The 23,378-nt window shown below is 43.4% G+C and overlaps 1 protein-coding gene across 3 annotated transcripts in view; it reads right to left on the bottom strand.

Moving 5' to 3' along the window:
• The window catches only part of ZNF643 (zinc finger protein 643), a 41,449-nt gene continuing 19,478 nt past the window's right edge, over positions 1,408–23,378 (bottom strand). The window contains exons 1-8 of one of the 3 annotated variants that reach the window (XM_013977386.2): positions 18,134–18,781; positions 17,772–17,951; positions 17,074–17,168; positions 16,504–16,980; positions 14,132–14,217; positions 10,254–10,380; positions 9,554–9,652; positions 1,408–3,336 (exon numbers count right to left, since the gene is read on the bottom strand). In XM_013977386.2, the coding sequence (XP_013832840.1) occupies positions 2,201–3,336; positions 9,554–9,652; positions 10,254–10,380; positions 14,132–14,217; positions 16,504–16,630 (1,575 nt within the window). In that variant the 5' untranslated portion in view covers positions 16,631–16,980; positions 17,074–17,168; positions 17,772–17,951; positions 18,134–18,781 and the 3' untranslated portion in view covers positions 1,408–2,200. Of the gene's footprint in view, positions 3,337–9,553; positions 9,653–10,253; positions 10,381–14,131; positions 14,218–16,503; positions 16,981–17,073; positions 17,169–17,771; positions 17,952–18,010 lie in introns of those variants that run through there. The other 2 variants (XM_005665524.3, XM_013977385.2) reach the window with 2 other exon arrangements.

Consider the following 23,378-nt stretch of genomic DNA (forward strand, 5'->3'; position numbering starts at 1 on the left):
ATGTTAAGTGATAATATCTGGATATATTGTGTCATATGAAATATATTTTTAAAATTAAGTTTACTTATTTTTATTGTATTGCTGTAGCTGTTAGAAAAATTATAATTTATGTGGTTCACATGCATGTGGTGGCTCACATATTTCTCTTTGAAGGTGCTGTTCTCAAGCATCAGAACCTAAGGGAGAGGAATTTATCTTGTTCCAGTTTGTGTTCCTCATAGGTGCTAGAACAATTACTGACATGATTTTTATATGCTTGAGAAACCCACTGACAATATTCTGTATCTGAGACTCTTCTCTTCTCTGTACTAAGATTAGCCTGTCTTCAGCCAAACACTAATTTCTGGTCATTTTCAGGGCATTGCTTAGTTGGAGAAAGCCAGAAAAGGTAGCCCTAAGCTAGGAAGTTGGGGAGATGGGAATGAATTAAGGATGTAAGACTGGGCTATGCTTTTGCTAAAACAGGCAGCCTCAAATGTAGGATATTTGTACCCTTGAATCAATTAAGGTTTAATCATTTATCAGGTTGAAAATCCAGGAGCCCTAGCTTCAGGTGATGCTTGATCCAGGTGTCAGTGTGACCAGAACTGAGTTTTCTCTCTCTGGTTCTTAGATTTATTTCTCTTTATTTTTCTATTTATAGGCAATCTCCCTCCCGTCCACTGTCATTAGCTTCCAGGGACAGTCTTCCAGATTATGTCCAGTGGGAGAAAAAGGAGGTCTATTTCCCCAAAACCTCAAAGATAGGGTCCAGAAATTGTCCCACTGGCCCTTATTACTAAAACTGGAGCTGTAAGTACCCTGACTCAACTGTCAGTTTTCCTCCATTTCAAACAAAGGGGTTGCAGTCAAGATTATACTTGCTAAGGCGGGTGGATCAGCCTCTTTGAAGGGGCTCTAATTCATCAGACAGTTCCAGCCTCAGAAGTCAGGGACTGGAGCAATAAGTGGAGAGATGTCTTTTCCTTTACCAACAGCTTTTGTTTGGTTTGGCTGCTATTTGATAAAATGCAGATTTCTCTCTGTCACCAGGGATGGTGATTACTCACTGTTACTTCTAGACTATTTTATTGAGAGGCTGATACTTTTTTGATGGATGATAGGTGTCAGTCCAGGAGATGCTTCAGCACCAGATATGGTTCCTACGGTTCTGTATATTGCTGGTAGGAAATAAATTTGTCCATCCTCTGTGAAGGTTAGTTTTGGCAATATCCATCATACAAATGCACATACGCTTACCATAGAAATTCTGGTTCTAGGAATTTACCCTATGTATGTATTTATATGTGTGAGAAACAAAAATGTGTGATTATTCATTGCAACATCATATAAACAAGTTTGGAAATCCAAAAGTCATCTATAGTGTAGTGGCTAATTAAAGTATAAACAATGGAATACTATGCAGCTGTAAAAAAAGAATGAGTAGGCACTTTATTCATTGTATGGAATGACCTCCATGATATATGGTGAAGTAATAAAAGTAACATGCAGATGTGTTTGTATAGAAAGCTATTTATGCTTAAAAAGAAAAAAAATGTATATTTGTATTCTCTTGGATGTAAACAAAAATTTTTGGAATGGTGCACAGAAAAATTAGGTATAAAAAATGGTTGCCTCTAAGTAGAATTTTGTGGTGGGGGATGGAGGAAGGCTTTTCATTTACTGTGTCCCCCCCCACCTTTTTTTGGCTGCACTCAGAGCACATGGAATTTCCTGAGCCAGGGATTGAACCCATGCCACAGCAGTGACTAGTTCAGATCCTTAACCTGCTGCACCACAAGAGAAATCCTGACTGTACCTTTTGAACTTCACACTCTGTAAAATTTTCCCCATTTAAAAAATACTTTTCAATTAAAAAAATAGGGTGGTGATATTTTAAACAATAGTTCCCAAATGCTGGTCTATAAATCAGTGAATGCCATGAAGAATAATTTATTAATCCACCATAAAATAAAAATAATAATGTGTCAATTTTCCATATTGTTGAATTTAATTTGAAGGACCATCCTTTATTCTCAATTAAGGACTTTTTATGGAGGTATTAGTAGTAGTAGTTGTCAATGTAATGTTTATTTATACAGTGGGAAAAATTAAAATTTGGCATTATTATATCAATTCCTCAAATTTAGAGTCTTGAAATTTGAAGTGTAGAATCACTAATTTAGACTTGGTTTTTGTTCTCGTGTTGAAGAATCTGTTTTTACATATTATCTTGGAAGGCATTCCTCCTGTGTATTTCATGGTGTCGAGTAAGTGATGAATTATAGCTGAAGGCTTTTCCACATTCATTACATTCATAAGGTTTTTCTCCTGTGTGATGCCTCTGATGTTTTTTAAACGATGAATCATGCCTATAGGCTTTTCCACAGCGTTTGCATTCATATGCTTTCACTCCTGTATGAACAGTTTTATGGTTGCTAAGGTGTATCCTCTGCCTAAAGGCTTTCCCACATTCCTTACATTTGTAGGGTCTCTCTCCAGTATGGATCCTCTGGTGATGCGTTAGATATGCTCTATGACTAAAGGTTTTACAACATGCAGTACATGCATACGGCTTCTCCCCAGTGTGAATTCTTACATGTTCACTAAGATGTCTAATCTGTCTAAAGGTTTTCCCACATTCATTGCATGTAAAGGGTTTCTCTCCAGAATGAGTTCTCAAGTGTTGGATCAAGCTAATGTTCTGGCTGAAAGCTTTCTGACATTTATCACATACGTAGGGTTTCTCTCCAGTGTGAGTTCTGTGATGCTGATTAAGAGATGAACGATGTCTGAAGGCTTTGCCACATTCTTCACATTCAAAGGGTTTCTCACCAGTGTGGATTCTCTGGTGTGTATTAAGGGATGCACTTTGACTAAAGGCCCTTCCACATTCCTTACATCTGAAAGGTTTCTCACCAGTATGGATTCTCATGTGTTCAGTCAGGTGAATGGGTTGTTTAAAGACTTTTTCACATATATTACATTCATAGGTTTTTGTTCGTATGTAACTCATTGGATGATTAATCAAATTTGATTTGTATTTGTTTCTCTTTTTAGGCATGTCACATTTATGGTGCCTCTGTTCTATAACAATATTTGAACTCGTAATACTTCTGCCAAATTTGCTAGTTTCTTGGCCTCTCTTCTTATGGGTCCAGATGGTTTGTCTCATATCTCTTCCACAGCTATCCTGCTGCCTTTCTAACTCATAATCATATTTTGAGACTTCTCTCAATGTGGAATAAATGACATCATCTCTCATGAGCCTTTCCATCATCATGCTATGATATAACTGTTCCTGTACAATGTCGTTCTCTGCAGTTGACACACTGGTTTCTGTTTTACTTGTCAAGCCTGAAAGAAATGGAAAAAATACAAATAACATTCATTACACTTCAAAAAATCAGTTATTGTACCGGCTATGGAACAGAGATTTAGATGACAATCTATATAAAGTACCTAAGATTTTGAGTATATTTAAATATAGCTATGCAGCCTGGTGATGTAATGGGAAATTAAGAAACAGTGAACAGGGTAAAGGTATGACTTTTTTTATACAGAGTGAAAATTCAAACATTTTAGTCCTTTTTCTTCCATTAAGACTAAATGGGCAACTTACAGAATGGGAGAAAATAATTTCAAATGATGCAACTGACAAGGGCTTAATCTCTAGAATATACAAACAACTTATACAACTCAACAGCAAAAAAGTCAACAACCCAATGGAAAAATGGGCAAAAGACCTGAATAGACATTTCTCCAAAGAAGATATACAGATGGCCAACAAGCACATGAAAAAATGCTCAACATCACTGATTATTAGAGAAATGCAAATCAAAACTACCGTGAGATACCACCTCACACCAGTCAGAATGGCCATCATTAATAAGTCCACAAATAACAAATGCTGAAGGGGGTGTGGAGAAAAGGGAACCCTCCTGCACAGTTGGTGGGAATGTAAGCTGGTACAGCCACTATGGAGAACAGTATGGAGGTACCTTAGAAATCTATACATAGAACTACCATATGTTCCAGCAATCCCACTCTTGGGCATATATCCAGACAAAACTTTCCTTAAAAAAGACACATGCACCTGCATGTTTATTGCAGCTCTATTCACAATAGCCAAGACATGGAAACAACCCAAATGTCCATTAACAGATGACTGGATTAGGCAGATGTGGTATATATACACAGTAGAGTACTACTCAGCCATAAAAAAGAACAAAATAATGCCATTTGCAGCAACATGGATGGAACTAGAGACTCTCATACTGAGTGAAATAAGTCAGAAAGAGAAAGACAAGTACCATATGATATCACTTATATCTGGAATGTAATATAAGGCACAAATGAACCTTTCCACAGAAAAGAAAATCATGGACTTGGAGAATAGACTTGTGGTTGCCCAGGGGGAGGGGGAGGGAGTGGGAGGGATTGGAAGCTTGAGGTCAATGGATATAAACTATTGCTCTTGGAATTGATTAACAATGAGATCCTGCTGTGTAGCACTGAGAACTATGTCTAGACACTTACAACACAGCACGACAATGGGAGGAAAAATTATGTACACATTATGTGTAACTGGGTCCCCATGCTGTACAGTGGGGAAAAAAAAGTGTGTTGGGGGAAATAACAATAAAAAGATAAATTTAAAAAAAGACTAAATGATCATGTTTCGGGGCTAAGTCTTAATATGTCTTTTAAGTTGATAACTACTTTTGGAAAATATTCTCAGAAAAATAAAAAGATTTCCTTCTCCCTACTCCAATTCGTTCAGAAAATGAAGTTTAGGGAGTTCCATTCATGGCTCAGCAGTTGACAAACCCAACTAGGATCAAGAGGATGTAGTCCCAGCCCTGGCCTCGCTCAGTGGGTTAAGGATACGGCGTTACCATGAGCTGTGGTGTAGGTTGCAAACATGGCTGAGATCTGGAGTTGCTATGGCTGTGGCATAGGCCAGCAGCTGTAGCTCCGATTTGACCCCTAGCCTAGGAACTTTCATATGCCACAGGTGTGGCCCTAAAAAGCAAATAAATAAATAAATAAATAAAATAAAAGTTTTAACTAAGAGCATTCACAAGAATGTCAAGCTGTCTTTTTTTGAAATTTGTATTAATATTTATACATTATGCTGCTTTCTGTAGTTATTAATCAGTCCCTGGAAGTGTTATTAATACAGAAGAGACTTGGAAGAAACCCAGATGGCTATGTTGGTACTGTTGCTATATTCTAATGAAAATGTCCTTATCTTTTAAAATTCTGACTGGTCTTCTTACTTAATAATTTATTGCATCATTACTAATATTTCAACAGAGAGCTTTGTATTCCTGAAAAGATAATTTCTCGTAGGATTTTTTTTTTTCTTTTTAGGGCTGTACTTGCGGCATACAGAAGTTCCCAGGCTAGACTACACCACAGTGATAAGGTATCTGAGCCATGTCTGTGACCTACACCACAGCTCACAGAAATGCCACATCCTTAACCCACTGAGCGAGGTCAGTGATCGAACTCGCATCCTCATGGATACTAGCTGGTTCGTAACCCACGGAGCCATAATGGGAACTCTCTCTTGTAGGATTTTTGATTAACACAGAAGGATCATTAGTACTTCTGAATCCTAAATTCTAAACGAATGCAGGCAATTATAAAGTGTTCTGCAGGCCCCTGATTCTGGTCCTGACTAGGAGAGGAAGAAGAGAAGAAGATAGGTAAAGAGAGAACAGGCCATCTGTGACACCTCCTCAATTCAGTGTCCCAGCTGAAGCAGGCCCAGGCTAGGGGAGGAGAGATTTAACTTTGAAGGTGGAAGTTTTATTGCACCAAACTAAACATTTCACTAAAATCAGACTTTTCTTGTTATTTAAAGGGACAGGACATCTCAAACACCTCTTTGAGATTTCATCCAGAGGCAGGCAAAGAACATTCATGGTAGCTTTTATAATTATTATTATTTTGGCCACACTCGTGGCATGAGAATGTTCCTAGGCCAGGGATCAAACCTGCCACAGCTGTAACCAGAGTCACAGCAGTGACAATGCTGGATCCTTAACCTGCTGAGCCAGTAGGGAACTCTCATGGTAGCTTTTTGTTGTTATTTTCATTATTATAAGCTGAAAAAGAGAAAGCCCAGGGGAATGCACAAATAATTGGAATTAAAAACAGAGTGAAACAAGACGGCTGGCCAGAAGATCAAAACCAATTATACTATTACACACTAGCAACAAAGACAAAACATAATTGAAAAAATGTATACCATCTACAAAAGCAACAAAATATAAGTTCTTCAGGATGAATCTGACAAGGATGTGCAACATGTACAAGACTTCATGAGGAGAAATCCTGAAACTTTTATTTTAAAAAATTAGGAAATATCAATAAGTGGAGCAATATATCATATTCCTAGTCAGTAGGCCTCAGCACTGTAACATTAATTCCTCCTCAAATTGATCTATAAATTCAATTCTGTTCCAATCAAAATAACCACCAGAGTATTTGTGTGTGTGCAATTTGATGCACTCATTACGTAATTTATATGGCAAAGCAAGGGGCTAACAAGAGCCAGGGTAATTTTGAAGAACAGGATATTAAGTCTCACTATGAAATAGAGTAATTATGATAGCCTGGCATTAGAGTTGGGACATAAAACAGAAAATTGAAACAGAATAGAGAGAGCCCAGAAAGAGACCCAAGAACATGAGGAAACTTGGCGGGTGACAGAGTGGCATCAACTATTTAATAAATGCTTCCTAGACTGATTGTCCATGTAGAAGAAGTTAAATTAGATCCTCACCTCACAGTACTTATAAAATAAATTCAGATTTAAACCTACACATGAAAAGCAAAATTTTAAAAATATAAAATAAGAGTTCCCATTGTGGCTCGGCAGGTTAAGAATGCAACTAGTATCTTTGAGGATGCAGGTTCAATCCCTGGCCTCGCTCTTGGGTTAAGATCCAGTGTTGCTGTGGCTATGGTGTAGGCTGACAGCTGCGGCTCCAATTCGGACCCTAGCCTGGGAACTTCCACATTCCACAGGTGTGATCCTAAAAAGAAAAAGTATATTTTTTTCTCTAAATTAGTAAGGGAAAATTATAATAGAAAAATTGGCAAAGGATATAAACAGGTAATTTACAGAAAAGAAATCCTGGATGGATGGTCAATATATGAAAAATATACTCCCTCTTATTAGGAATCAGGAAAATGAAAAAAAAAAAAAAAACCAACAACAAGGTACCATGTTCACTCACTAAATTTATAAAAATGCGAAAGTTTGACTATGCCAAGTGTTCACAAAGATGTTGAGTTTTGGAAACTTTCAAAACCTGCTGATCAGTACAATTTGCTTTGAAGGTCAATTTGGAAATACCTGCCAAAACAGAGGTGCACCTGCCCCGTGACCCAACAAATCTGCTTATATGAAGTATCTCAGAGAAACACTTGGTTATGTACATGACAGGACATGCACAGAAAGATTTACTGCAGCATCTCTGTAACCCCTAAATTTGGAAATAGTATAAATGTCTATCAACAGGAAAATGTATAAAGTGTGGTTTATTAATTCAATGGAAATGAATGAACTAAAATGATATGGATAAACATCAACAATTTAAAAAACATTTTTTAAATTTTTTATTGAAGTTAGGTGATTTACAAAGTTGTGTTAGTTTCAGATGTACAGCAAAGTGATTCAGTTACACACTATTTTTCAGATTCTTTTCCCATATGTTGAGTCCCCTGTGCTATACAGGAGGTGCTTGTTGATTAGTATCGACAGTGCTGAGTGAGAAAAGCAAGTGGGAGAAGTACATATACCATTTATTTAAAGAGTAAGAACATGTAAAACAACATTATATATTGTTTGGGGATACACACATGCAGTAAAAAGTAAGAAGATACATACTGAACTGAAACTGTATAAACTCAGAAGGGCTGCTTATTTCAAAAGGTGGAAGGGAAAGAGTGGAGCTTCAACTCTGTCGTATTTCTTAATCTAGGTGGAGGTTACATAGGAATTTATTATAATGTTCTCTATGCCTTTCTGACTGTCTAAAATATTTCATAATAAAAGCAAAGTTTAGAAGATTGTTAAAGACCATTAGATTTGATAAGAAGGAATCCTGTGGTAATTTCTCTTGGGGATTTTCCATAAAGTAGCTGTTACAGTGCTTGTTTTGGCAGCACATATGCTAAAACTGGATGATATGCAAGGATGACATGCAAATTTGTGAAGCGTTCCATATTTTTTTTTAATGATTACCAAAGGAGAAAGAGGGAGGGAGAGATAAATTAGGAGTTTGGGATTAACATATACAAACTATTATATATAAAATATATAACCAACACAGAGCTACTATACAGCCAAGGGAATTACACTCAATGTTTTGTAATTACTTATAAAGGAAAAGAATCACTTCGCTGTACACCTGAAACTAACACAACATTGTAAATCAACTATACTTACTATTTTTTTTTCTTTTTAGGGCCACGTTCACAGCATATGGAAGTTCCTAGGCTAGGTGCTGAATTGGAGCTGCAGCTTCCAGCCTACACCACAGCTCACAGCAACACTGGATCCTTAACTCACTGAGCGAGGCCAGGGATCGAACCCGCATCCTCATGGATACCAGTCGGATTCGTTACTGCTAAGCCACAACGGGAACACCCTATACTTCAATTTTTTTAAAAGAGTCGTTGTTACAATAAACTAAGATTTTTTTTAAAAAAAGAGTAGTTGTTACAATAAACTAAGACACTTAAGTTAAAAGAAAGTGAAAATCAAAGCTAGGAGTGTAAAATGGAAGTTGGAGGAGTTCCCGTCGTGGCACAGCAGAAACGAATCTGACTAGAAACCACGAGGTTTGCGGGTTCAATCCCTGGCCTCACTCAGTGGGTTAAGGATCTGGCATTGCCGTGAGCTGTGGTGTAGGTTGCAGACGTGGCTCGGATCCCGCGTTGCTGTGGCTCTGGCATAGGCCACTCCCAGCCTGGGAACCTCCATATGCTGCGGGTGCAGCCCTAAAAAGACAAAAAAATAAAATAAAATGGAAGTTGATGAACGTCAAGATACTGAAGAAAGGGAGAATCAAGTTTAACTTTAAGGAGGAGAAGACTTCTCCTCCCTCTGAACCCCAGAAAGACCTTTACCAGGTCAGGTAAAGGAAAGGGGTGGCAAAGGGAGGGGGACGCGGGTTCAGAGCATGCCCTTCCACTGATGGCAGCCTTCCTCACAGCCTGGGAAGACACTGGACACTCTGGCTGACATATTAAAAGGTACCCTTTGGGAGTTCCCATTGTGGCTCAGTGGTTAACGAATCCGACTAGGAACCATGAGGTTGCGGGTTCGATCTCTGGCATTGCTCAGTGGGTTAAGGATCCGGCGTTGCTGTGAGCTGTGGTGTAGGTTGCAGATTCGGTTCGGATCTGGCGTTGCCGTGGCTCTGGCTTAGGCTAGCGGCTATAGCTCCGACTGGACCCCTAGCCTGGGAACCTCCATATGCCGCGGGAACGGCCCAAGAAATGGCAAAAAGACAAAAAATAAAATAAAAGGTACCCTCTGCCTTGGTCTCACCTGAACTGGGATCTCCTGGGCCTTCTTTCTCTGTCATCCATGGTTCCTCTCCTTTCTCCAACTGGGAAATCACACTAGGTTTAGAAAGCTGATACCTTGCTATGGAATGAGAAAAAAGGGTATGAACACTTAGGCTGAGGTCTAAGAACCACCCCGGGAATGCAGTTCCAGCCCTCTGGTGTTTAGAGTCTCCATAAACATAAAAGGGGACCACAGTCTGTCTTTCTTTTCTTGCTCTGCAAAGCCAAAGTGTTACCCCAGGAAGGAGATTCAGATACACTCTGACCTGACTTTCAAAGGAATGAGACATCTATCTCCAAGACAGAACCCAAGCCCAGACCCCAGGAATCCACAACATTTAATCATTTAGGAATAGGGGAGTTCCCATCGTGGCTCAGTGGTTAACGAATCTGACTAGCATCCATGAGGACGCAGGTTCAATCCCTGGCCTTGCTCAGTAGGTTAAGGATCTGGCGTTGCCATGAGCTGTGATGTAGGTCGCAGATGTGGCTCGGACCCTGTGTTGCTTTGGCTGTGGCACAGGCCAGCAGCTACAGCTCTGATTGGACCTCTAGTCTGGGAACCTCCATATGCCACAAGTGCGGCCCTAAAAAGCAAAATAATAATATTATTATTATTATTTAGGAATAATGACTCTGTAACGGGAAGCTTTCTGGCTGTATGGGGAGCCCGTCCTTACCCACGGAGACCAGGTTCCCATAGTTCTCCAGCATCACCTCCCGGTACAGGTGCCGGTGAGCAGGGGCCAGCTGCCCCCACTCCTCCTGGGTGAAGTCCACGGATACATCCCTGAAGGTCAACTGCTCCTAGAACACCACACACGTTCCTTTTAGTCAGAGGCCACCTCCATCAGGGTCCGAGGTGTTCTGACCATATTCTAAGTTCAGAGAAACTCCAAGCCAGTTTTACTGGGAGCCTCCTCTGGATCTGTTTGGCAGTTCTCTGGAAATTACTATACATAATTAAATCTATAGAAGGACGGATGGTCATACATGTCTCAGGAAAAAAAATTAAGCGGGATGAGGGGACAGAGAGGGCCACAGAGCAGGTGGGAGGATCCTTCACGTAAGGTGGTTGGGAAACGCCTCCCCAAAGGGGGATTTCTGATCAGAGACATGCACTGAGTGAGGAAGAGCCACGTGGAGATCTGAGGGACAAAGGACCTGAGGTGAGAGGGTCCTTGGCCTGTCTGAGGACGAGGAGAGAGGCCAGCGTGACTGGGGGTGGGCTGGTGAACGGAGAGTGGAAGGAGGTGAGATCGGGGGCTCGGGGAGGGGAGCGAGAGGCTTTTCTGTGGAGCTGAAATTCTGGGGCTCTGCTGGAGTTTAATGTCAGATGAACAAAACTGCCTGCTACTGGGGTCTGACGCCAACACTGAAGAGGTAAAAAGGTGGTGGCAGTGGTGGCACGGGGCATTGGTAGTTGGGTTAATCAGAAGTGAAGTCAATCAAATTAAAGGGTATCTCAGTCAGAGCTCAGTCATACCTCTAGGAAAAATTGGAATAATCAGGCCCTCACCTTAACCACCAGTCAGCGGTAAGGGCTTAGTTTTCTGGAAATAAATACAACAGACAAAACAAATGGACCCTACCTATCTATCTATCTCATATACACATAGGTTTTGCTTTTTGTTTTCTTCTTCTGATGGCTGCACCTGGGGCATGTGGAAGTTCCCGGGCCAGGGGTCAAACAGAAGCTGCAGCTGCAGCCACAGCCATGCAGGATCTGAGCTGCATCTGCGACCTACATCACATGCCGCACTCACGGTATGTGGAAGTTTCTGGGCCAGGGATGAAACTCACGCCACAACAGTGACCCTAGCCACTGCAGTGACAATGCTGGATCTTTTACCTGCTGCACCACAAGAGAACTCCAAGGTCACACTTTAAATATAAAAATCCAGATAGGTTAAAAGTCAACCAATCAAAAAAGCTATACCAGGCAAACAATAACTCAAAACACTTGAGGAGCTACATTAAATCAGATAGAGTGGGCTTAGGAAAAAGAATATTATGAGGCATAAAAGAAGAGACACTTCATAAATAAAGCAGAGTTTTAACAGATATAAAGGGAGATATAGATGAAAGCACAGTAATCAGAGAGTTAAACACTCCTCTCAGTAAATGATAGAACAAGTAGACAAAAATTCAGCCAGGATATAGATCTGAACAACCTACAAACCAACTTAACCTAACTGACATGTACTGAGCACCGTATCTAACAAACGCAGCACGTACATTCTTTTTTAAAGTAAACTATTTTGCGATTATAGATTTATTACATAAAAATTTTTATTATATATTTACATGCAATTGTAAGAAACAATGCAGAGACCCCGTGCATGCTCTCCTGGGGGAAAAACTGAGTTCTGACTGGTAAGGGGCACAAGGGGACATTCTGAGATGGTGGAAACGTTCTTCCGCCTTGATCTGGTTACAGGGTATATACATACGTCAAAATAGAACTACATATCCAGACAAAACAATTCAAAACATACACGCATCCCTATGTTCAAAGCAGCACTATTCACAATAGCCAAGGCATGGAAACAGCCTAGATATCCACTGACAGAGGAATGGATTAAGAAGATGTGGTACACATGCACAATGGAATACTACTCAGTGATAAAAAAGAATGAACTAATGCCACGTGTAGCAACATGGATACAAACAGAGATTCTCATATTAAGTGAAATAAGTCAGAAAGAGAAAGACAAATGCTATACGATATCACTGATATGTGGAATCTAAAACATGGCACAAATAAACCTATCTATAGAACAGAAAGAGACTCCCACATGGGGAACAGAGTTGTGCCTGCCAAGGGGGACGGGGAGGGAGTGGGATGGACTGGGAGTTTGGGGCCAGATGCAAACGATTACATTTAGAATAGATAAACAATGAAGTGCTACTGTGTAGCACAGGGAACTATATCCAAGCTCCTGTGATAGACCATGACGGAGGATAAAATGAGAAAAAGAATATATATAATACATATATGATAAGGTCACTTTGGTATACAGCAGAAATTAACACAAAATTGTAAGTCAATTATACTTTGAAAAAAATTTTTAAATAGAACTAAAAACTTTCTTAATTACATTTTCCTATATGTAAATTATACATCAATTTTAAGAAATTTAGTCTTTTCCCAGTGCTAAGAATCCCATCAGTTTCTGATAAATGTCAGGAGGTAAAAATTCCAAGTAAGTGGAATGTAGAGATAAGATAGCACTTCAAATAGTCAGACTATTATTACTTTTTCCATATTACTGGGAATAACCCTGGAATGCATGTCGATCCTGAAAGGTGTTAGCATCTGAGTTAGTGAGGAAACTGGAATTGTAACCAGCTGGAAAAAAAAAAAATCACAGAGTGGGAGTTCCCATTGTGGTGCGGTGGAAATGAATCTGACTAGTACCCATGAGGATGAGGGTTCGACCCCTGGCCTCGCTCCGTGGGTTAAGGATTCGGCCTTGCCATAAGCTGTGGTGTAGGCCACAGCAGCTGGAATCCCATGTTGCTGTGGCTGTGGCGTAGGCCAGCAGCTGCAGCTCTGATTTGAGCCCTTAGCCTGGGAACTTCCATATGTTGCGGGTGTGGCCCTAAAAAGAAAAAAAAAAAATCGTGGAACAAGTAAATACCAGAGATAAGTTCAAATCCTGTGCCATCTGACGTCAGAACTCAAGTTCTCCTCACTTAAAACTCTCTCAGCATCTCCTTTTAACAATCTTCCTTTCCTGTTTGTTTATGGCTGCCCTTCTGCTTCACCTGTGCTCCTTCCAGGTGGGGAGGACACCACTTTCACCGCCCCTTGTTAACCACCCAGCCTGTCTAACCCGTGTGCGCCGTGGCCTGACCACTCCTCTTGAGCTCACTGCTCCTTTGGCTGCCGTCTGACCTCTGCTTCTGATACTATTCTAAGGGCCTCCTCATAAAGAACATTAGAACCTTCTTCTCACAAGGTTTGTTTTTGAGTATAAAAACTGTTGTAGTGCAGCAGAAATTAATCCGACTAGGAACTATAAGGTTGTGGGTTCGACCCCTGGCCTCGCTCGGTGGTTAAGGATCTGGTGTTGCTGTAAGCCGTGGTGTAGGTCGCAGACATGGCTCAGATCTGATGTTGCTGTAGCTGTGGTGGAGGCTGGTAGCTGCAGCTCTGATTTGACCCCTTGCCTGGGAATCTCCATATGCCCCAGGTGCAGCCCTGAAAAGCGAAAAACAAAAAACAAAAAACAAAAAACCTCACAAAAATTGAGGTTTTATCTCGATCCCAATGGCATCAGTTGGCTTTTAGAGGCCAGAATGACACCACTCAGTCTGCTTTCTCTACAGAAATTTGCACCATGTTAATCTAGGCTTTGGTTAGAAACAAATGCTTTTTATGAGTAGGGAAACTACCACCACTTCCACCCAGTTTTCTGTACAAGACTGACTTGCACGGAGCTCCCTGGGTTGAATCTGCTGGCCTGAACACACCCCAACTTAAAATGATAGCAAGCTATCATTTTAAAAACCAAGAAGCAGGTTAAGAAAGTGACAGAAAACTCCAACCCACCTGGGGTTCTGCTGTCGGGTCCCTGGGAGTGACTTCAACCTTTAAACTTTTTCCCTGGGTCTCGTTAGCATCCTGAGACAGCAGAGCTAAGGAAGGAAAAGAGCCAGAAAGTTTGCATCGTCCCCCCAATAGAAATACTGCCTGCAGACCTGCTGAATATGGCCCCCTCTCAGTACCATCACAAAGTGGGACATTTAGAGCAGCTCAGGAGCAGACTGGAGGCTCCTCAATGCCAAGGGTGTATGGCGCACTGCTCTGGACATTCATGCTTCCCAACAGCCAATGTTGGTCCCAGAGCACAAACCTAGGAGTTCCCCTTGTGGCTCTGGCTCAGCATGTTAAGAACCCAACATAGTCTCCGAGAGGATTAAGGAGACTTGCTCAGTCGGTTAAGGACCAGGTGTTGCCACGAGCTGCATCGTAGGTCACAAATGTGGCTTGGATCTGGTGTTGCCATGGCTTTGGCACAGGCGGGGCCGGCAGCTACAGCTCAGATTTGACCCCTAGCCTGGGAATTTCCATATGCTGTAGGGGCAGCCATAAAAAGAAAACAAAAACCAAACAAACAAAAACAAAAGCAAAAGCACAGATCTACCAGGCCACTCCTTTGTCCAAAGGTTCCTGACAAGAAAGAAAAATATAAACACTTCCCTCGGACTTCAAAGCACTCTAAAATCCTCCCGAGGCATAAACCTCCACAGCGCAAGTTCCCTTTAACCACCATCCTTCATCCGTGGGACTCACGCACGGACCACATTCTTTTTTTTTTGTCTTTTTAGGGCCACACCTGCAGCACAGGGAGGTTCCCAAGCTAGGGGTCGAATCGGAGCTGCAGCCACTGGCCTACACCAGAGCCACAGCAACACCAGATCCGAGCCGTGTCTGCGACCTACACCACAGCTCATGGCAACGCTGGATCCTTAACCCACTGAGCGAGGCCAGGGATTGAACCTGCAACCTCATGGTTCTTAGCTGGATTCATTAACCACGGAGCCACAATGGGAACTCCTGGACCACATTCTTGCGCCTCAGTTAGGCTCGAATAGTTTCCATTCTCTGAACCACTCTTCCAGGTACCACTTTGTCTCTTCCCCAATTCTTCTATGACAAGCTTAGACATTTTCTAAGGCCCAATTCAATTCTACCTGCTTCGTGAAAAGCTCTCTGATAAGCACAGTGAGAAGAGCGTGTATACCATAGGATATTCTTCGGCTACTTTCAGTTCTTTCGCTCTGGATATGTGGCTATCTCCATCAGTTAATTATTAGCAGTAGAGGAGTTTCCTGGTGGCTAGTGGGTTAAAGGATCCAGCATTGTCACTGCTGTGGCTTGGGTCACTGCTGTCTTGGGGGTTCCATCCCCAGCCAGGGAATTTTTGTATACTGCAGGTGCAGCCACAAAAAAAAAAAAAAAAAAAAAAAATCGCAGCAGAGATCATTATTCATTTTTCCATCTGTCAAGATGCTTAGCAAAGTCCCTGCCTGACAGAACTAGAATACAATAAACAGAGGCTGAATCTGAAATGTTAAAGGTGTGAACTAAGAGACCGTTTGAGACATGGGATTTCCTCTGCCTCTGCCCTTCCATCTGTCCCGAACCAACCACTACATAATGTATATGCTTGGACATATTTCCCACTGAATGCACATAGTCCAAGGTAAAATTAGAGTAACCAAGCATGTCAGGCCTTCCTCTTGGCAGAAGATAAAAAGAAAGAAAAATATATTTCTTGGAGGCTAACATGACTGAAACATGTGAAGGAAAACCACTGGAGGACTTAAGGGGGTCGAATCCTCTGACCCCGAAGTCTATGAATCCCACTTGGGAGCCGCCGGGGGAATATCCCCCAATTCTGTCTTCCTGTCGAGTGTTTATCTGAGAACAGGAGATGGGAGTAGCATGGAACACATGCCTCAAGGATCCAGTGCTGAGAGCCCAACTTTCTTTTTTTTTTTTTTTTTGCCTTTTAAGGGCCGCACCTGCAGCATATGGAAGTTCCCAGGCTAGGGGTGGAATGGGAGCTACAGCTGCTGGCCTGCGCCACAGCCACAGCCACACGGAATCCAGGGGCCATGTCTGCGACCCACACCACAGCTCAGAGCAACGCCTGATCCTGGATGCACTGAGCGAGGCCTGGGATCAAACCCGCATCCTCGGGGATGTTAGTTAGATTCATTTCCACTGTGCCACAACGGGAACTCCCCCAGCACTTTCTCTCATAGCTGTCCCCTTCCCCAAGCCACAGAAAGAGCCCCAAGGACCTGCTTCCCTCCAGTTTTCTACCCAAGAGACCACCCCCACCAGGTACCTGTCTTTTCACATGCAAACCGAACTCCTCCTCCTCCCCCCTCCCTCCATCTGCCTCACCTCACCTTCTCCTTCCAACATCTTAGTCACGTCCTCCCACAGGGGCGCCCCCTCCGTGGCCTTCTCTGGGTGGCACAGCTTTACCCAGGTGCTGGCTTCAGCGGGCAGGGTGATCAGGAGCTGCTGCAGCATGATGATGCCACCCTGACTGGCCTTGTCCGCTTCTGGCGAGGAAACTGCCAGAGCCTCTACTGAGATGCCTCAGTGCCTTCCTCCTCTGATCACAATCGCCTGCCCTCAGGACTTTGTGTCCCCGCTGCACCAGAACCTGGGGGCTCCGAGAGGCTGAAGTGGCTTTAGCAACTCTGAAAATCTGACTCTTCTCCTAAATTAAGTTCTGCTTCCTTGGCAGACAGCCGGATGAGCAGGTCTGAGTATATGCCTCTTCATACTCTTCTAGAAGACTGAAAGGCAGGAGAGGAGGGATCCAGAAAACCGATCATAGAGCTAGAACTCCAGAACTTGCAAGAATATACTTAAAACTGCAAAAGATCCAAAAACGAAGAGTTGGCATCAGTGTGGGAATAAGAATAATCAGCTTTGGGTGTGGCTCTAGTTTCCAGTTCCACACACACCTTCGCAGCCTGTGACACACAAACACCAAAGATACACGGCACAGACCCTGCTTCTCTGCTTGTAAGCTGCATGCATCTTCTGGCTGGATACAGACCTGGGAGGTGAGAGAGAGAATGCTTAGAAATTACGCAGCCTGGGTTAGAATCCTGACACTTGCACTTAAAAGCTCTAAGACATGTCAACTCTCTGAGCTTCATTTCATCATCTAGAAAATGGGGATGATAAGTGTACTTCCCAGGGTTGTAACAATGCTGAGAATACAGGATCTTTACAGACGTTATTATAAACTGTCTGCTTCAATGCTCCAATCATAGTATTACATTACCTTTTAAAGTTATTTTTTAAAACAATTACAGATCTGAATGTAAAGTTCAAGTATCTTAACTGAAGGAATCACATAACTGTGTTTTCATGTGGGCAAAAAGCACTGTCAGACACATCACCACCCACGTGCATGCCCGGCAGCCCGGCAGGTCCTTTAATCTCTCTGTTAAGATGCATCCTGGTTTCAGAAATGCTAAAACTGGGGGAGCAGAGTATGTCTTCAAATAGAGGAGATATCAGACTTTGAGTGTAATGAGGACTATTGCAGAACTGTTTGTAACAGGAAAATATGGAAAACACCCAAATCCATCCTTTCTTCTAACCCCCTGAGAGCTGAGCAGGTGGCTCCACGGCGTTCTTGGGTCCACTGTACCTGGGTACCACTGTGCCCCGGCCCCACAAACAGCCCTAGTCCTGGCTCCGTGGTAAGGGAGCCGGCCTCACTTCTTGTTTGTGGGTCGGGATATTTTGCTTCTTTTTGTTTTCAGCTGTGACTGATGCAGAGAAAGGAGCTGCATCCTTTGGACAGGAACATGTGGAGAGTATCCTGCCCCTGATTATACAAAAAGTAAAATGCCTGGTTACCAAAGCGAGGAAACGTTCGCGTCTTACTTATGAAATGGTGAAAAACAGAGAAGCTTCACTCTGAGGACGCTTCACTCTTCTCGCTGTTCCCAGGCATGCCTCCCTCGGACTGCCAGACTGCAGACACAGACAGCGTAGCTTCCTACTCACCAGACCGGCCTTGGATGCTGTTAGGACCAGAAATGGGGGCGTGAGAGCGCCTGTCCTTGAGGCTTTCAGCTCCAGAGGTGTCTCTTTCAAGAAGGACAGGGGTATCAGATTTTGTTCATTCCCCCCTTTTACAGACAGACCACAACCCCACTCAACACAACGATTCTTCAAAACACGCCCAACGTCCAGGCAGGTTTCCTTCGCAAGTCCAGAGGACCGTCAGCCTCTGGACTGGACCGGAGATCTTTTCCAAATTCCCGAGAGGCTGCCTAGGGCTGGTGCTGCGGCACCAGATCAACCCCAGCCCTCCCAGGCGTCCTTTCCCAGTCCCCAGGAGCGGAGCTATGAGGACCGCAGTGCGAGGGGTGCCCTGAACCGCCCTCTCGCAGATCCGAGGAAGGATACAGCTCGCCGGCTGCTGCTTTGATGCCGGCCCCACGGCAGCGCCCAGTCCACTGGCGTCCCGCCTCCTGGGCCGAAGCCCGAGGGCCCTGGCGCCTTCGCCCCCCCGCGACGCGCCCTCGCCGGGGGCCGCGCCACGGGTCGGCCTTGCCAGCCCTCGCCGGCCCGGGGATACGGAGGCCCCCAGCCGCCGCCGCGGCGCCGCCGCCTCCGCCTCCAGCACCAGCGCCCAGGGCGCCTTCCGGCGGACTCCGCACGCTCGGCCCCGGCTCCGCCCAGGGCTCCGCCCACGGGGCGTGGCCCAGGGCCCCGCCCTCTCCAGGGAGGCGGGCTCTCCCGAAAACCCGGAGTCCGGAACACAGACTGCGCGGAGCGCGCCCAGGCACCCGCCGCCGCGCCCGCCTCCGCATCCCCCAACCCGGGCTGCCATACTCCCTTACTGCGACCAAGGGACGAACCGCCTGCGTTACCTGAAAGGGGTCCTAAGAGACACGTGGCCCGCCCAGCTCTTCCGGTGGGGAAGCCCTTTCTCTATCATTCATTCCTTTGTTCAACAGCTGTCGTCCTTTTCTTTTGGCCACGCCCAGTCCCCAGGGCCAGAACGGACCCGCACCACAGCAGCGGCCAGAGCCACAGAGAGACAACTGCGGAATCCTTAACCCACTGAGCCAACAGGGAACTCCTCAACAACCAACTTCTGAGTACCTAGATCTGCCACACATTGTTATGGACTCTGAGGAGGTAGTAGTTATCAAAATGCAGTACTCGCTTTCTTGGATCTTAATTCTGGCAAAATTAAATAGATAATAATAACATGGAAAGGGAATGTTGCCAGACGTTCCAGTAAATAATGAATTGCCCACCGTCAAGCCATTAGCCACTGCAGCTGCAGCTGATGGTGTGCCTGAGGGGAAGCCAGGCTGGAGAAAAGTTCGCTGCATCCTGGCCCTAGATAGTAAAGACGCATAGCTAAGGGATAATTTCAGTGAGCCCAAACGCTTGCATCTTCGTATACATAGAAAAGCATTAAAATCATCAACTTGAGACGTCTGGGTTTTTGTGTGCGTTTAACCGTAATCTTCTTGTGTTTGATTACATGTTTTTCTTCAGCAAAAACTCCTATGTATCTTGGCTCTTCCATTACCTCTTCAGAGCTGTTGCTCAGAGCTATCGGAGGGGCTGTTTCCCAGGCTAGCCTCCTGAGTAAGGTCCCCAAATAAAACTTAACTGGCAACTTTTAGGTTGTGCACTTTTCTTCCGTCCACAATCAATAGAAAAATAGAAATACTACAGGAGGTCGTTAGAGCCATGCAGAAAAAGGAAGCAGCATGTGCAGAGGAGGATAGAGGATGACCGGGGCTCCTCTTTCTGGTAATAGCAATATTCATATCAGCCCACCTCAGGAAACAAAAATTAAATTAAAAATAAAGGAGCGGAGTTCCCGTCGTGGCGCAGTGGTTAACGAATCCGACTAGGAACCATGAGGTTGCGGGTTCGGTCCCTGCCCTTGCTCAGTGGGTTAACGATCCGGCGTTGCCGTGAGCTGTGGTGTAGGTTGCAGACGCGGCTCGGATCCCGCGTTGCTGTGGCTCTGGCGTAGGCCGGCGGCTACAGCTCCGATTGGACCCCTAGCCTGGGAACCTCCATATGCCGCAGGAGCGGCCCAAGAAATAGCAAAAAAAAGACAAAAATAAATAAATAAAGGTTCTCCCCCTGGTGGCTCAGCCGGTTAAGGATCTGGCGGCGTCCTCACTAGGGTGGCGTGGTTTCCATCCCCCGCATGCCAAGGGTGCAAAACAAAACACACACACACACACACACACACAAAACCAAAGGAGGAGTCACCATTGTGGCTCAGCGGTAACGGACCTGACTGCTATTCATGAGGATTCAGGGTTGGCTCCCTGACCCTGCCCAATGGGTTGAGGATCCAGCACTGTTGTGAGCTGTGCTGTATGTAGGTCATGGGCCCGGCTCGGATCTGGCTGCTGTAGCTGTGGTGTAGGCAGGCAGGTGCAGTTCCAATTCCACCCCTAGCCTGGGAACACAGGCAGTAGATGCGGCCCTTAAAAAATATATACTGATAAGTAGAAAATGTATATTGTTAACTGGTAGACTTATATTCCTGAATACAAAAACCTATTATAAAGTTATAGTAATTAAGACAATGAAGTAGGTATTGGTGCAAAAATAGATAAACTGAAGAATGGAACAAAAGAATCCAAATTCAGGTATACATTTGGGCCATCACCTGATTAGGGGCAAAAGTGGAGGAAGAAGATCTTTTAAATAAATTGGTCTTGGGTCAATTGGATATTCATATCAATCCCTAGTTTACAACATAAATAAAAATCGGTCCAGATGGATTGCAAGTCTAAATGTGATAGATAAAACAATAAAAGAATTTTAGAAGTAGTAGAGTATTTTAACAACTTTGAAATGTTCATAGATTTACTACACAGAATAAAAAGTTAAAAACATAAAGGACAAAAATTGATAAATCAATACAGATTAAAAGTAAGGGCCAGATATTTCAGGTACTTTTAGCGAGAGTGTAAATTGGTAGAACTATTTCAGAAAAGTATTTGGCAGTGGTATTTACTAAAGCTGAACATTAGGATCCAGTGATTCCGTTCTTAGATATATAACCAAACGGATACATATATTCACCAAAAGACATATACTAGAATGTTCACAGCACATGTTTTATATTGACCCCAAACAGGAAACCACCAGCAGTGGAATGGGCAATAAATATTGCTATATCATACAACAGAGTGAGCACAAAATGGAAATAAAGATTTCAGCCACATACAACAATATTGATGAGCCTCACAAATATAGTATTGAGCAAAAGAAGCCAGATACAAAGGCATATATGTGATTCTATTTAAATAATATGCAAAAACAGGTAAAATTAACTGACAGTGTTAGAAGTTACCTTTTAGAGGCTAGTGAACGAAAGGCAGAAGAGGGGTACTTCTGGAATGCTGTAAATTTTGTTTTGTTTTGTTTGCATATGGAAGTTCCCGGGCCAGGGATTGAATCCAAGCCGCATCTGTGACCTGAACTGCAATTGTAGCAAAGCCTGATCCTTTAACCAGCTGTGCCAGACCTGGGAACAAACCCGCACCTCTGCAGCAATCGGAGTCACTGCAGTCTAATTCTTAATCTACTGTGCCACAGTGGGCACTCTGGTGAATTTTGTTCTTAATCTATGAGCTGGTTACACCAGATGTGTTTAATTTTGAAGACTCATCAGGATATTTATCTTTATATATGCAGTTTTCTGTATGAATACACAAGTTAATAGAGTTGCTTAAAAATGCATGTTGTAACATTCAGGGTAGTGACTAAAAGAATAGAAGTCGAGTATCTACCTTCAAAGACGGGGGAAAGGAGGGGAAAAGGAGCAACAAAATATAAACAACCCCAAAGAGAGTAACTTTGAATATGGAACTATTGTTTACAGGGTAATTCAGGAATGTCCCTCTGATGTGATGCTATTTGACCAGAGGCCACAGAGGTCAAGAAGCGAGCCACACTGATATCTGGAGAAAAAGCATTTTAGCAGAAGCGAAGGCCTTGAGGTGGGAGCATGTGTGGACATATGCATGTAAGGAATGCTGTATTGAGGCAAATCATAACAAGAACGTAAGTCATATGGGCACTCTCTGGAGAATAAACTCTGGGGGATGCAAGTGTGCAATAATCCATGTGAAAGAAAACAGTGAACTAGGTGGTAGGAATAGAGGTGATAAGAAAAGATACATTTCGAAGATGGAGCTGACAGAATTTTCTGATGGATTAAATTACTGTTAAATGTTTAATCCATTTTCTGATGGATTAAATTACTGTCAAAGATGATTCCGATTGAGCAGTTAGATGTTCCTATTTACTGAGACAGGAAATACTGGAGGTAGAGCAGGTTCAGAAGTGGACTTGTTAAACTTGAGATGCCTGTTACCCATCCTAATACACACCCACGGGTCAAGTATGCATTTGGAACTAAGAATGTGAAGTGCTGAGTTTGGAGCCGGAAACATACATTTGGGTGTGTGGAGTTCCCTTCGTGGCTCAGCAGTTAACGATCCCGACTAGGATCCATGAGGATGCAGGTTCGATCCCTGGCTCCGCGCCACAGGCTAGGGATCTGGCGTTGCCATGAGTGGTGGTGAAGTTCGAAGACGCGGCTCGGATCTGGTGTTGCTATGGCTGTGGTGAAGGCTGGCAGCTGTACCTCGGATTCGACCCCTAGCCCGGGAACTTCCATATGCCGTGGGTACAGCCCTAAAAAGCAGAGAAAGAAAGAAAGAAAGAAAGAGAGAGAGAGATAGAGAGGGAGGGAGGGAGGGAGGGAAAGAAAGAAAGAGAAAGAAAGAAAGAAAGAAAGAAAGAGAGAAAGAAAGAAAGAAAGAAAGAGAGAAAGAAAGAGAGAAAGGAAAGAAAGAAAGAAAGAAAGAAAGAAAGAAAGAAAGAAAGAAAGAGAAAGAGAGAAAGAAAGAGAGAAAGGAAAGAAAGAAAGAAAGAAAGAAAGAAAGAAAGAAAGAAAGAAAGAAAGAAAGAAAGAAAGAAAAGAAAGAAAGGAAAGAAGGAAAAAATTTGGCTGTGCTATGGATGGTCTGAATGTGTGTGTCCCCTCCCAATTCACGTATTGAAATCCTCAAACCCAATTAATAGAGTTAAGAACTGGGGCATTTGGGAGGTGCTTAGGTCAGGAGGGCGGAACCTCAGATTATATTGAAAAAAAGACCCACAGGAGTTCCCACCATGGCACAGTGGGCTAACAACCCCACATTGCTGAAGCTGTGACTTAGGTTACAACTGCAGCTCAAATTTGATC

The sequence above is a fragment of the Sus scrofa genome, chromosome 6 (genome assembly GCF_000003025.6).
Source record: "Sus scrofa isolate TJ Tabasco breed Duroc chromosome 6, Sscrofa11.1, whole genome shotgun sequence".
Taxonomy (NCBI): domain Eukaryota; kingdom Metazoa; phylum Chordata; class Mammalia; order Artiodactyla; family Suidae; genus Sus; species Sus scrofa.